The 16123-nt window shown below is 49.0% G+C and overlaps 1 protein-coding gene across 1 annotated transcript in view; it reads right to left on the bottom strand.

Moving 5' to 3' along the window:
* Nucleotides 1-16123, bottom strand: part of megf8 (multiple EGF-like-domains 8) — a 128517-nt gene that overhangs the window by 98623 nt on the left and 13771 nt on the right. The window contains exons 5-11 of the mRNA XM_072250330.1: nt 15826-16003; nt 12310-12398; nt 8529-8742; nt 7760-7937; nt 5252-5397; nt 4811-4936; nt 101-258 (exon numbers count right to left, since the gene is read on the bottom strand). Of these exons, the coding sequence (XP_072106431.1) occupies nt 101-258; nt 4811-4936; nt 5252-5397; nt 7760-7937; nt 8529-8742; nt 12310-12398; nt 15826-16003 (1089 nt within the window). The remainder of the gene's footprint in view (nt 1-100; nt 259-4810; nt 4937-5251; nt 5398-7759; nt 7938-8528; nt 8743-12309; nt 12399-15825; nt 16004-16123) is intronic.

Genomic DNA, 16123 nt, shown 5'->3' on the forward strand with positions numbered 1-16123 from the left:
CCTGCCCAGGGAAGCCCAGCCTCTCTCGGGACCTCTGCTGCCATCTCCCAGGGACACTGCCCTCCCCCCGCTCCCCTCCCTAGCCCCGGTCGACACTCACGTTCTGCACCAACACCTGCGACACAAAGATGGGAACCTTGTAGGCCACCAGGTCAGCAAGGGGCCGCCCGCTGAAGCCCCCCGCCATCAGCAGGACGTTCCCGTTCATCAGTGCAGCCACGTGGGCGTAGCGTCCCCGGAGTGACCGGTTCTCCCAACCTGCAGAGACACACACAGGCAGGACAGGTTCAGAGACCGCTGTGGGCACCCCTGCCTCCATGACTTTCCCTTCCATCATCCAGAGCTAGGCTGTGCAGCAGACACTGCCGCAGATGTTTGCTCTGTCACCTCCAGACTGGACAGTTCATATCACATTTTTCAAAAATCCACACACTGAAACACTCAGCAGGTCAGGTAGCGTCTGTGGGGAGAGAACCAGGGCTGCCAAATTGGTTTATTATTGTCACCTTTACCGAGGGACAGTGAAAGTTTAGTCTTGCACAGTGCTCACACAGGTCAGATTATCACATAGTGCGTTGAGGTAGAACAAGGTAAAACAATAACAGAATGCAGAATAAAGTGTAGCAGCTACAGAGATAGTTCAATGCAGGTAGACTATAAGGTTTTAGATCATAACAAGGTAGATTGTGAGGTTAATCTCATCATACTAGGGATCTGTCGATAGTCTCATAACAATGGGGTAGAATCTGTCCTTGAGCCTGGTGGTACATGGGAGGGGAGAAGACAGAATGTCCAGGGTGGGAGGGGTCTTTGATTACACTGGCTGCTTTACCAAGGCAGCGATATCCTGGCCTCCAGGTCAATCTGATCAGGAAAATGGAGACAGTCCCTCCGGCCCACCCAGTCTGTGCTAACCAACCACCTCCTGTTTATAGTCATTCCCATTCCATTCTCCCCATCACCACAACCCCAAGATTCCATCCTTCACTCACACACTGAGGTGGGTGGGGGCAGCTTACAACAGTTGATTAATCCACCGATGCCACACCTCACTGGGACAAGGGGGCGAACCATTGCACTGGGGGGGGGGGCTTTTACCTTCTCTCCTCACAGACAGCGGCAGAGGATGGGGCTGACCCTGAGCTCTCCAGCAGCGAGACACTGGCTCTACCACTGCGCCCAGCATCACCTCATTTTCCAAAATGAGACGAGGGCTTCAGCAATAGAGGGAGCAGAAAGAGAGCTTAATCATGTGGTGCCATGACAACAATGAGCAGGTCACTGACTTTAGAAAGGGGGGGGTGGTGCACATCCTCCTGTCTACATCGACAGTGCTGAGGTCAAGAGGGTTCAGAGCTTCACCAACAACCTGCCCTGGTCCAACCACGGAGATATTATTGCCAGGAAAGCTCACTAATGCCTTGCCTTCCACAAGACGCTGATGAAATCTGGCTTGCTCCTGTCGACCGTTACCAATTTTTTTACCCTGTCTGGATGATTCACAGCTTGGGCATAGCGTCCCTGGCATAGTTGCAACGGCTCTGGCCATGGCCACGAGGAACTGCAGAAGTGAGGATTCAGCTCAGCACATCATTGAAAGCAGCCTCTCCATAGACTCAGTCTACACTATGGCCTCGGTAAAGCAACTCACCCCACACATTCTCTCTTCTCCTCTTTCCCTCCTGGCAGAAGATACAAACGCCTGGAAGTGTGTCCCACCAGGCTCAAGGACTATCAAACTGTTCCTAATACGATAAATTGGACTTTTAAACTAACATACCTTGTTATAAGACCTTGCACCTTACTGTTAGCACTTCCAAGTTCATGTTTAATTGTCGACTAACCATACGTGAACACCCATGAGTACAGCCAAACAAAACAGCGTTACTCCGGGTCCGAGGTGCCAGAGTAACAAACACAGTACCAACATTCACACATAGCACAAGACACATATTGCACATATAACACAGCACATGCAAGATATCAGTAAAATACTGCCATACAAAAGAAATTTAGTCCAAGACCTTGAGTCCATGAATGTTGCAGCAGTCGCAGTCGAATTCAATATAGCTTGTCATCTGCTGAGTAAACACTGGGGGGCAGCACTGATTGCAGCTTTAATCGCCGCACCACACCGTCTTTGGTGGAGTGCACTGACTCCACCACCTCTCTCCCGAGCAGCAGTACTGATTGCAGCTTTTATCGCCGTACCACACTGCCTTTGGTGGGGTGCACTGACTCCACCACCTCTCTCCCGAGCAGCAGTACTGATTGCAGCTTTTATCGCCGTACCACATTGCCTTTGGTGGAGTGCACTGACTCCAATGCCTCTCTCCCGAGCAGCAGTACTGCAGCTTGAGGCCTAGTCCTTGCTACGACAGAGGCCACGCAGCTTCCCCTGCCCTCCGCCAATAAATCGGTGAATCGAGCTTGCAGCACTCCACATTAACAATGTCCAACGGGGTCTTGCAATCACAAGAAAAGTGACCAAAACGATCACCCGCTGTTAGACTGCACTGACGCCTCTCTGACGCAGGCAGCAGCTCAATCGCACCAAGTCCAGCTCCCTCAGTTTCCTCGCCAATAAGCAACTTGCTGATGGTGGCGGGGGGTCGACCTGCAGTACTTGAAGTTTTTAATGTCCAGCAAGGTCTTGCAATCATAAAAAAATAAGTTTAAAGAAGACAATAACACCTTTGGTTGACCCTGTAGAAGCCGCTGCAGTCGAACATGCCACCATTTTACTGCAAATCCCATTTCTCTGCAGCTGTTACATATTATCCTGCATTGTCATCATTTTTATTTTGTTCTACCTCAATATACCATGTAATGATTTGATCTGTACGAACAGTATGCAAGCTTTTCACTGTACCTTGGTAAATCTGACAATAAATGGCACTACACTCCCCAGTATGACATCGAAACGCACTCTGACATTGCCTGTGTGCCAAAGGAAAGCAGCTGCCACTATCCACGCAGTATCCCTGGTTCCAGCAAGACAGACCAGCAGCTGGGTTCCAACACACAGCAGGAGGCAGCGTGGTTATCAGATCCCCGCAGTGCGTTTTATGGTGGAGAGCTGAGGAAACTTCACTCAATATCTGACCCAAGTCAAGATGAAGTCTCGATCCGAAATGCCAACTGTTCAATTCCTTCCGCAGGTGCTGCTTGACCCAATGCCCAGTTTGGTTTTCTCCCCCTCTCCGTGCTGACCAGCTCTGGAACTGTCTGAAGGGCAATCCACAGAGCTTCTGAACACAAGAGATTCTGCAGATGCTGGAAATCTTGAGCAACAGACACATAACGCTGGAGGAACTCAACAGGTTAGACAGCATCCATGGAGTTGATGTTTCTGCCCTTTGCTTCCCAGTCCTGATGAAGGGTCTTGGCCCTAAACGTCACCTTTTTATTCCCCTCCGTTAACGCTGCCTGACTTGCAGAGTCCTTCCAACATTTTCTGTGCACTGCATGGAAATGTTTCCCTCCATTTTGTCACAGACAGGGGAGTCAAACGCTTAAGGGCACAGATTTAAAGTGAGACAGGCAAGATTGAAAGGGGAACCCGAGGAGGGCGCTGGGTACACAGCGGAAGTGACAACGGTGAGTACAATTACAACATTTAAGTGTTTGGGCAGGTACAAAAACCAGGAAAGGTTTAGAGCAGGGGTTCCCAACCTGGGGTCCACGGACTTGGTGAATGGTATTAGTTCACAGCATAGAAAAGGTTGGGAACTCCCTGATTTGAAGGATATGGGCCAAAAGCAGGCAAGTGGGAGGGGACATCGATCAGCATGGATCAGTTGGGCTGAAGGAGCTGTTTCCCTGCTGTGTAGATTGAATACAGGTCGACCTTCTATAATCCGGCACCACTGGGACCTGAGGAGTGCCGGATTAGTGACAATGGCGAACTACAGAAGGATCACATTAAGCAATAGCTAACTGCCTCATCATACCTTTAAAATACCAAAGGATTCAAAGGTTCATTTAATGTCAGAGAAATGTATACAATATACATCCTGCAATGCTCTTTCTTCGCAACCATCTACGAAAACAGAGAAGTGCCCCAAAGAATAAATGACAGTTAAATGTTAGAACCCAAAGTTCCCCCCCATTCTCCCCTCCCTCCCGCGCGTAAGCGGCAGCCAGCAACAATCTCCCCTCCCCACCGGCAATAAAATAAAGCATACCCGCTACCAGCACTCAAGCGTGAGCTAAGCGATAGCAAAGACACAGACTTGCAGTTACCCCAAAGACTGCATTGCACTCGTAGTTACTGAGGGAATCCTTGTTAGTTTCTTTTCCTCCGCTTAGTAATAGGCTTAAATTCAGCGGGTCACCAGGCCTGATCTGAGGTCGTAGGCAGGAGAGAACAGAACGCCGGCCGGGCAATGCCGGAGGGCACTGCACGACTGCCGAAAGGCGGGCGAGAAGGCGGACCAACCCAGCGCACGCCAGTTCCCCCGCTGCAGGCAAGTGAGATGCAAATGATATTAATAAATGCAGGAAAACAAGCAGGAATCACCTGTCTGTGCTTACAAGAGCGCACCAACACATGAACAGATCTAGCGCAACCAAAACAATGCGCAGCTGATTGATACAGTGGCACGGAAAATTTGAAATTACAGTTGCGCAGAAAATTAGAAATCAGTGCGGATTATCGAAGAACCGGATTACAGGTAGTCAGACTAGTGAATGTCAGCCCGCACTACTTTCTGTAACACAGTGCAGGCCTCCCAGTGTAGGGAGGCCAACACATATCCGAGGGCCATCCATCATCTGCCTCTGGCAGTGGGAGATCAGTCATCCTTACCATCTCCGGAGCTGATGAGCAAACCAAGCTCCTCGCCGGACACCCACTGGTGGCAGCCCAGGTGGTAGAAGTAGACCCTGTCGTCGTAGCATTTCTCCTCCTGGTAATGAATGTGAACATTCCCACCTACACCACAAGGGGGATAGGGTCAGACCGGAGCAACCTCCCACTCCCCGAGGCGTCACCCAGCGCCCTGCACCCCACGGCATCACCCAGCGCCCTGCACCCCACTGCACCTGCTCCCCAAGGCGTCACCCGCCACCCCGAGAAGTCACCCATTCTCCTCCCCGAGACGTCACTCGCCCTCCTGCTCCTCTGAGGGTCCCAAATCTGCCCCCTGGGTTCACACTCACACCCCGAATGAGACCCTCTCCTGCCAAGGGCCACAGAGCTGCCCCACCACACAGTCACGCTACGACCAGTGGAACGGCCCTGACTCACCATACACCACCATGTAGTTGCCGATGAGGGTGGCGGAGTGAAAGGCCTGCTCCCGTGGGCTGGCAGCCGAGGGACGAGACTTCAAGGTGCTCCAGTAGCGCTGGTCTACGTGGAAGGCGTGTGTTGTATTCGTCCGGTAGCTGAACCTGTGGGAGAGACAGCAGCGCTGTGAAATCCCCGAAGTTGGGCAAGTGCTGGGGAATGCTGCGGCAGAGCGCTGGAGGCAGTGGGCCAAAGGGTGGAGAGCCCATGGGGGCTCAGATCGAGGCCCTTTGACCCATCATGTCGATGCTCAACACCTGAACTGATCCTGCTCACCAGCACCTGGTATGCAGTCTCGTCCACCTCATAGATTCTGAGACAGATATTGCATGACCCACCCTCCACCACCACACTATTGGCAGCACACTCCCAATTTGAAGCCTCCCTCCCCACCCCACCCCCAGGGAAGGTATGGTGGTTCAGGTCCCCTCCGAATCCCTTTCCCTTGACCCCAAGCCTGTGCTTCCTGCCAACAGACCCCTCTGCCAAGCAGCGAGGAAACTGAACAGACTCAGAGTGTCAGGCAGCATCTGTGGAGAGAAATGGACGGTCGACCGCAATCAGCCTGCCCACGCACCATCCCTCACAATCACGTGCCAGTTCTTGCCCTAGTCTTCCCCCTCCACTCTCTCGACCCATAGAAGACTGTTAACCTGTCCATTTAGGGTCACTGAACAATGCGGAATGGATACAGGCCCTACGGCCCAACTGATCCCTGCCAACCCTACAGTCCTAATTTCCTTCATTTGACCCATACTCCTCCCAGTGCTTCTTAAATGTACCTGCCTCAACGATTTCCTCAGGCAGCTCGTTCCCTATACTCGCACCTCTGGGTGGAAAAAGTTGCTCCTCAGGTCCCTATTAAAACTATAGCCTCTAGTTTTGGGTTCCCATAACTTGGAGAAAAGATCTACGCCTCTCATCATTTTAACTACTTCTATAAGGCCTCATTGTCCCAGTTTCCAAATGGTCAACGTTGGATGAACTCAGCAGGTCAGGCAGCATTCCACATCCTCCCACCACCCCCCAGAGGCTACCCGAGTTCCTCCAGCATTGCATTTGTATAGAAGCTCCAGCTTGTAGTTTGTTTTATCAATTTGGCAGAGGCATGCAAAATGATAAGTGGCACACACAGTAGAAAGAGTGAACAGCCAGCGCAGCAGCAACCAATACAAGGGGGTGTCACGATTAGTACAGCACTATTACAGCTGGGAGCATCAGAGTTCAAAGTTCAATTCCAGCGTCTTCCATAAGCAAGTTTGTATGGTCCATCCTGTGCACGTGTGGCTTTCCTCTGGGTGTCCTGATTTCCTCCCACAGTCCAAAGACGAACTAGTTAGCAGGTCTCTTGGTCGTTGTAAATTGACCCGTGATTAGGCTAGTGTTAAATTGGTGTGTCGCTAGGCAGCATGACTCCAAGGACCAGAATGTCCTATCCCAAGCTGTACATCTACGTAATTTCATTTTTTTTAAATGAAGAGAACATGCTTCAAAAAGTGATTGGAGAAAAGGTACAGGGGATGTCAGAGGTAGGTTGTTTTTTTTTAAAAGAGTGTGGCAAGAACACGAAATGCACTGTAAGGGATCTTTAAGAGACTCCTAGAAAGACACATGGATAAAGGAAAGACAGACAGCTACATGGAAGGGAAGGGTTAGATTAATAGTGAAGTCGGTTAAAAGGTGGGCACAGTATTGTGGGCTGAAGGGCCTGTACTGTTCTGTCCTGCACCTGCAGTTTTCTTATTCAGTTTAAAGTTTGATGGCCACAGGCAGGAATGACTTCCTATGACGCTCTGTGTTGCATCTCGGTCGAATGAGTCTCTGGCTGAATGTACTCCTGTGCCCAACTAGTACATTATGTAGTGGATGGGAGACATTGTCCAAGATGGCATGCAACAATGTCTCCCATCCACTACGTAATGTACTGGGTGGGCACAGGAGTACATTCAGCCAGAGACTCATTCCACGGAGATGCAACACAGAGTGTCATAGGAAGTCATTCCTGCCTGTGGCCATCAAACTTTACAACTCCTCCCTTGGAGGGTCAGACACCCTGAGCCAATAGGCTGGTCCTGGACTTATTTCCTAGCATAATTTACATATTACTATTTAACTATTTATGGTTTTCTTACTATTTAATTATTTATGGTGCAACTGTAACGAAAACCAATTTCCCCCGGGATCAATAAAGTATTACTATGACTATTTTCTTATTAATCACCTCATAACGTTGTCCCCTTCTGTCAGGGTCCCCTCAGTCCCCTTTGCTCCAGCGAGAGCAGACCCAACCTATCCAGTCTCTTCACTTAACTGGAACCCTCTGTCCCAGGCAACGTCCTGGGGTGTCCCCTCTGCACCCACCTCCTTCAGTGTGACCAGAACTCTGGAAACGATGGCAGACCCTCCCCCATGTAACATGGGACAGGCTCTCACTGGAGGGTGGGAAATGCATCTACCGCCCCTTACCTTGGGGAGATTCGGTGGCCTCCGTGGATGAGCAGCATACGCGAGGCGGGGTGGAAGACCATGGAATGTCCGGCCACAGCCGGGCTCTTCCCTCCCGTGGGAATCACCTCCTCCCAGACCCAGCGCTCCAGGTGGAAACGGAACATGGCAGCACTGAAGCGGTCCTCATCAGTCCGTCCTGGGGGAGAGAGGGAACAGGAAGTGTTACAAGGCAGGGTGTGGGATTTTGTTTATTTATTATTCATTGAGATACAGCGAAGAACAGGCCCTTCCAGCCACGCCCAGTGACCCCCCCCCCCGATTTAACCCTTCACAATCACCAATAAACCTACCACCTGGTACATCTTTGGACTGTGGGAGGAAACCAGAGCACACAGAGGAAACCCACGTGGTCACAGAGAAGACCCTTACAGATGACATTGAGTTAAACTCCGAACTCCAGCGCCCTGAGCTGTACAAGTTTTCCACGACGCTACCGAGACAGGAAGTGGGGGGGGGGGGGGAGAGGATTATGTGGCAGATCACAGGGTTGAGGAAATGGAGTCAGAACATTACAGGGAGATGGAAGGAACAGAGTTTGGGAGGGGGAGGGGCAACATTACACTCACTCTCACTCCAGTCTCAGTCTCACCAACCAGTTCCACACCATCCTCTCGTTGCCTGATTCACATCCTGCTGCATAGGAGCTCCTGCCCTACTCCCCCTACCCCCAACCCACTCCCCTTCCCTCTCCATCCCAGAGACCATTGTCATCCAACCCCACACTCACCTCCGAAGACGTACAGCTCCTGCCCCACCACAGCCGCTGCATGCGCGGCTAGCCCCGGGGGGGCCCGCGCACTGCGAGGCCGCAGCAGCCTCCATCGCTCAGGACCCGGCTCGTACAGCCACACATCGTTGGCCAGGGCGCCGTCCTGCAGCTGCCCACCGAACACCACCATTCCTCCCCGCCACTCCACCGCACTGTGAGCGTGCCGGGCCGCCTGTGCAGGGAAGGAAGGAGAGGAACTCAGTCCCCGGGATTGTGTGCCACTGCCACCAGTGGTCCCCAAAGGAGAGTGACCACCCCGCCCTCCCGCCTCAGCGCCCCAAGACTCAGCTCGGCCCCCGCTCCACCCAGTATCTTGGCCTGGTCACCTTTGGGCTCTGGAGTGAGGGGACCTGCGCAGAACAGTACACACTGCTTGTCACCTCCTCCCTTTCCACTTCTCCGGTGCTTCTGGACAGCCAAGCACGCCCACCACACTGGCACAGCAGCCACAAAGAGACCTGGGCAGGCTCAGCACATCACAGAAAGCAGACGCCCCTCTGCTCCTCTCAAAGCTGTGCCAACTAGAAAGCATCCTATCCAGATACATTACAGCTTGGCACGGCAACTGCTCTGCCTGAGACCACAAGAAAATGCAGAGGGTTGTGGACACAGCTCAGCACATCACAGAAACCAGCCTCCCCTCCATGGGTTCTGTCTACATTTCTTGCTATCTCTGTAAAGCAGTCTAATCCAATTTACTACCTCATCCTGAATGCCAAGTGACTGAACTTTCTTGACCAACCTCCCATGCGGGACCATGTCAAATGACTAGCTAAAGTCCATGTAGACAACATCCGCTGCCTTCCCTTCATCCACTTCCCTGGTAACTTCCTCGAAAAACTTTATAAGGTTGGTTAGACAAGACATGAAACCATGCGTCCTTAATTGGTCCATGTCTATCCAAATACTGATACATCAGGTCCCTTGAATAACTTCCAATAATTTTTCCACAACTGATGTCAGACTCACTGGACTATAATTTCCTGGTTTATGTTTAGAGCCTTTTTTAAACAATGGAACAACATTGGCTCTCCTCCAATCCTCTGGTACTTCTCCTGTCATTAAGAATATTTTAAGTTCTCCGCTAGGGCCCTGGCAATTTCTGCACTTGCCTCCCGTAGGGTCTGTGGGAACACCTTGTCAGGCCCTGGCAATTTATCCATCCTGATTTGCCTCAGAATAGCAAACACCTCCTCCTCTGTAAATTGTACAGGGTCCACAGAGTTGATGCCACTTTGCCTCACTTCTGTAGACTCTGTGTCCATCTCCCCAGTAAATACAGATGCAAAAGAATTATTTAAGATCTCCCCTATCTATTTGGTTCTACACATGGATTACCATTCTGGTCTTCCAGATGACCAATTTTGTCCCCTGCAATCCTTCTGCTCTTAACACAACTGCAGAATCCCTTAGGATTCTCCTTCACCTTGTCTGCTAGGGAAACCTCATACCTTCTTTTAGTCCTCCTGATTTTTTTCTTAAACGTTCTCTTACATTTCTTATACTCCATAAGTACCTCATTTGCTCCTACTTGCCTATACCTGCAATGCAGCTCATTTTTTCTCTTAACCAGGGCCTCAATATCACTTCGAAACCAAGATTCCCTACACCTTACCTTTTATTCTGACAGGCACATACAAGCTTTGTACTCTCAAAATGAAGGCCTCCCACTTACCGAGTACACCTTTGCCGGAAAACAGCCTGTCCCAATCCACACTTGCCAGATCATTCTGACACCATCAAAATTGGCCTTTCTCCAATTGAAAATCTCAACCTGTGGACCAGGTTGCATATTCACTTCAAAACTAATGGCATTGTGGTCACCGGATGCAAAGTGTTCCCCTAACGAACTTCTGTCACCTGCCCTGTCTCATTCCCCAATAGCAGATCCAGCATCACCCGCTCTGTTGTTGGGACTTCTATGTACTGATGAAGGAAACTTTCCTGAACACATGTGACAAACTCTGTCCCATCTAGTCTTCTTTCTTTCTTTTCAAATCTTTTTATTGTATATATAGGAAAAATAACATGAGTACATCGAAGTCACAACACTTACACTGCCTCAAAAAAAACCCATGATCTTAAAGATTGAAAACAAAATTTTGTGATAACAAAAAAAACCTACTGAGCAGAAAAGTGAGAAAAAAAAAAGAGAACCCATTAGGTGTACAACCCCGGAGCCATGCGTCAAACAAAAAGCTTCTAAAAATAAACATCAAACCACCAGCAAGAAAAGAAAATGTACTAAAAAAAATTTACAATTAGATCGTGGAAAAATTATATCAATTAACTCAAATGATAATAACAGGCAAATGAGCCCCATCTTTTCTCAAAATCAAATAAAGGTTCAAAGGTTCGACTTCTAATTTTCTCCAAACTAAGACATAGTATCACTTGAGAGAACCATTGTGACAAAGTGGGAGCTGATATATCCTTCCACTTCAACAAAATGGCCCTCCTAGCTATCAATGTAACAAATCCAATAACATGTTGGTCAGACACAGAAATACCATGAATATTTTGAGGGATTATTCCAAAAAGCACAGTTAATTTATTAGGTTGTAAATTAATTTTAAATGCTTTAGAAATTGTTGAGAAAACCGACTTCCAGAACTGTTCCAATATAGAACAAGACCAAAACATATGTGTCAGTGTAGCTATTTCACTTTTACATCTATCACCCATCTAGTCCTTTTACAGTATGGGAGTCCCAGGAAATACGTGGAAAGTTAAAATCACTTACTGTAACAAACTTAGATTTCTTGCAACAGCCTGTGATTTTTTTTTAACAAATTTGTTCCTCTAAACCCCTAGGACTGTTAGGTGGTCTATAATATAGCCCCATTAACGTGGTCATACCTTCCTTATTTCTCAGTTCCACCCTCACTAGACGAGTTTTCCAGTCTGTCCTGACAGAGCACTGCCGTGACATTTTCCCTGACTGACAATACCACCTCTCCTCCTTTAATCCCTCCTGATCTGTCACATTGAAAACAACGAAATCCCGGAATATTGAGCTGCCAGTCCTGTCTCTCCTGCAACCAAGTCTCACTATACTTTATACTTTATTGTCGCCAAACAATTGGTACCAGAATGTACAATCGTCACAGCGATATTTGATTCTGCGCTTCCCACTCCCTGGATTATAAATATTAAATATTAAAAATATTTAAAATAGTTTAAATTAGTAAATATTAAAATTTTAAATTATAAATCATAAATAGAAAATAGAAAAATGGGAAGGTAGTGCAATATCATAATTAATATCAATATCATAATTCCAAAAGTTGATCCATGCCCAGAGCTCATCTGCTTTTCCTACGATACTTCTTGCATTGAAACATACACAGCTCAGGACACTAATCACACCATGCTCAACCTTCTGATTCCTGACTTTGTCTGAGGACTTACCAACATCTGTCTCCACAACCTCACCTCCAACTGTTCTGGTACTCTGGTTCCCATTCCCCTTGCACCTCTGGTGCATAGTAACAAATAGGTACTTCTAAAATAAAGTTACTTTGCCCCTCAAGTTCTTTGAGATGAACAAAAACTGAACTATAAAATTGCTGCACCATCGCAGATTGTACAACTGTAGCCTAACATTCTGCTGTATTGCACTTGCCGGTGTTTTTATAGCATACCCTGGAGCTGATCACACTGATAAGATACGCTGGTGTATGTGACAATGAACTAATATGAACCAATCCCCTCCATGCGAGGCAGAGCTGTGACTTACCGGACAGGGGTCCAGAACAATCCTCTGCCACTGGTTGCTTGTGAAGTTGTACATAAGCAGGTCACCCAGAACCTGATTGAGGTCGGATCCTACAGTGGATGGAATGAAGAGAAACAAACTTGGACCCTTCTGTGTGTCCTGACCCGCCACCCTAAGATCAACCCCACGCCTGGGCAGTGAGGGGCGGGAGGAGAGAAACCCCAATGCCCCAATTACCAAACTGCAGAGATTGTCAGAGATGCTTTCTCAAGAGTCGCGGTTATGCAAACAGTCTGTGCTACACATGGCAGCCAAGACGTCTACCTAAGCCAGTCCCATTTACCCGATATCCCTCCAAACTTGTGGGGGTGGGGGGAAGACACGGTTCCTTGCGTTAGCCCATTCACCTGGGCGGTCTTCACCCACGGGGGTGGGAGGAGGGTCCTCCCCTCAGGGCAGCAAGTCCTGCAGGACAGGCCAGTAGATCACGTCAGAGGGTCATGGGCTCAGACAGCTCAGAACCAGGCACTTCGGCCCATCTCAGCAGTGCAGACATGTCTACCTGAGCCTGTCTTACTTGCTTGTATGTGGCCCACATCCCTTTAAAGTGGTTCCCCAAGGGTTCCCGACCTGGGCTCCTGGTATTGGTTCATAGCATAAAAAAGGTTGGGAACCTCTGCAAACCTTTCCTGCTTGTCGAAATACCTTTTAAATGCTGTTTTTCTACCTCAAAATGGAGGTAGCTCATCCCATAAAGTCCACTCTCTCGGTGAAAAGTTTGGCCCCCACCCTGAGGTTTCTATTCAATCTCTCTCCTCTAACCTTAATCCTGGGAAAAGATTGAAAATTCACCTTATCCATGCCCCTCATAACTTGATACACCTCAGTAAGATTGCACTCACTCTCTCACATCCCAGTGAAAGAAGTACCAACCTGCACAATCTCTCTCCACAACTTTGTCCCCCAGTTCCCAGCAACATCCTTGTAAATTTCTTCTGCATTCCATCCAGCTTAATAGCTTCTTTCCTGTGGCAGGGTGACCAAAACGGGTCCTGATGAACTCTGCTGTGGTCAGCCTCTGGATTTATAGGCAAAGCTGACTCTGTATCCAGCTCCATTTTCAGTTTTACACCGGACACTTCTATTGTGATCCACACAAAATACTGCAGGAACTCAGCAGGTCAGGCAGTATCTATGGAAAAGAGTATAGTTGACATTTCGGGCTGAACCCCTTCGAGCAGGTCTGGCTGCCTACTCTTTTCTATAGGTGCTGCCTGGCCTGCGAAGTTTCCCTAGCACTTTGGGTGCGTCGCTTAGATTTCCAGTGTCTGCAGATTTTCTCGTCTCAATAAAATGCATTTTGGCATAGGCGTCCTTATGCTGCTGGTGCTCCAGTACAATGTGGAGAGCAACGGAGACGGTGTCCTCAGTTGATTTGTTTGCCTTAAAGGTAAACTGATGCTGGTCCAGAGTAGCAGGGATGGCGTTCATTACATGGGACATAACCAGTCTCTCTGGGCAATTGCTGATTATAGGGGTGAGTGCAACCAGTCTGTTATTGACGCATTTCACTGGTGACCGCTCTGCGACTGGTATGATAGTCGATGCTCTGCGGGGCCCACAGCAAGGGCCAGGGAGAGGTCATACATTTCAGTAAAAACCTCTGCCAGCTGGTCAGTGCAGCCCCCGAGGACCCGCCCAGGCACGCCGTCTGGTCCAGCCACACTGTGTGAATACATCTTACCTCGTGTGTGCTCAGCGTCAGCGCTGTGTCTTGCTCAAGTGCCAGGCTTCATCACTGGGCCGTTGCTGTCCCTGCCAACCCGAGCAAAGACATTGTCTAGCTCCTCAGCTAGCGTGGCGTTCCTAATTCAGAGCAGGAGATCTTTCCTTTATAGTCAGTGATGGACCTGATGCCTTCCCACACGCCGTCGCGGGTTAGTGGTGTTATTGAGAAGTGTTTCTATCGATTGTTTGTATCTGTACTTGGCGGCTTTAATGGGCCTTTTAAGGCTGCACCTGTCTTGGCTGTGTGCTGCAGCGTCACTGGGTCTGTAAGCAGTATCCCAAGCCCGGAGCAGGTTCTGGATTTTGTTGTGCATCCATGGCTTCTAGTTCGGGAATACATGGGTGTTTTTGTTGCTGGTGACATTGTTTACTGTGTGGACTCTACACAGTATTTGATTTAGACCATGACCATGGTGGTACATGCCTCTAAATCATGCACTGCTTGACATGCAAGCTGTTTGAACCTGTGCACTCAAGGCAGTCCTGAAGCCGTGAGTCAGCTCCCTCACTGACTTGTGAATTGGTCATCTTACTACTTATCACTGGGCCTGTAGGCTGGTGCTAGAAATAAAGACAGGTGGCCAGACAACTCCAGATGGGGGCATGGATAAGTCCTGTATGCACCCACAACATTGGTGTAAATCTGGTCCAGTGTAAGTTACCCCTTGTGGGGCATTTCACACTCCAGCAAAATTTGAGGAATACTGTCTTAAGGTTGGCTTGATTGAAATCACTGGCCATCAGGCTGGGCAGGCAGTTGCTTCTTAACAACATCATACAGTTGTGAAAGCTAGCTTAGTGTCGGTTTGTGGTGGAATACAACCACTGTGAGAGAACTGTGAATCCTCTCAGCAGATGGAAAGGTCTGCACTTTAGAATGAGATATTCCAGGCTGGTACAGCAGTGACTCTCAGTGATGACAGAATTTGTGCACCAGGCATCGTCAATATGAATGCATAAGCCAGCGCCTGATTTCTTTCCAGATTCTTGCCCGCCGTCAGCCCAGTAGACCGTGAGGCTTGCTAGCTCAATAGCCAGGTTGGGTACATTATGATCCAGCCAAGTTTCAGTGAAGATCATTATGCAGCAGTCGAGTAAATTCCTTTGTGTGGTAAATCTCAGCCTGATTTTAGCTATTTCATCAGCAATCGATGGGGCGTTTGCAAGGAAGATGTTTGGAAACAGGGGTTTGAAGGTGTAGCTTTTGGCCTAGAATGGATCCTGGCTCGCCTACCACGGATCCTGGCTTGCCTACCACCCTTCTGCTTCCTCTCATTGCAATATATCCCAGCTGGGGCCGGAGTCCAGGCTTGCCCCGGTGTTATAGCGATCTCCGACAGTGTTCTGTGATACTGAAATTCGGAGGTTTCTGTTGGCTATATTGTAGAATGTTTGCCTGATGTGCAGAGCTTGAAGTCGCTGCTATCTTGGAACGTTGTCACCAATGCTCTATACAACTCTAACTTCTGTACTCAATGTCCTGACTAATGAAGGCCAGCATGCCAAAAACCGTCTTTGCCAACTTGCTTCTTCCAACTATGACACCACTTTCAGGGAACCAAGTACCGATACCCAAAGTCCCTCTGTTCTACACTCTCCCCAGCAGTGCCTTCCAGACAAGAATGGCAATGTTTTAGTTTGATGTACACTGAAAGGAGAACATCATAAATCTGCTAATAAACCAGGTGGGACCCAAGTACAGACAGCGTGACTGTGGGAAGGAATGGGCAGATGTACAAGAGAGCATACCACCAAATAGGTAGAAGGAGTTGGTGGTGTTGAGGAAGGTACCAGCGGCAGCCGTGCGTCCCATGAATTCCGGGTCAGACCTGCTGATGTTGTACCAACTGCCTGCACTCTGGTTGTCATTCAGTGACAGGTCACAGCTGTGACCGATGAAGCCTGGTTGGCAATGGCAGTGCTGACCCTTTAATCAACCAGAGAAAAAAAAAATCATGTTACACATTAACAGTTCACACAAACTAATCCCATCACCACAGCCCTGTGTCAGTCCCAAACTCATTCCAGCACCACAGCCGTGTCAGTC

Source organism: Mobula birostris, unplaced genomic scaffold (genome assembly GCF_030028105.1).
Source record: "Mobula birostris isolate sMobBir1 unplaced genomic scaffold, sMobBir1.hap1 scaffold_282, whole genome shotgun sequence".
Taxonomy (NCBI): Eukaryota; Metazoa; Chordata; class Chondrichthyes; order Myliobatiformes; family Myliobatidae; genus Mobula; species Mobula birostris.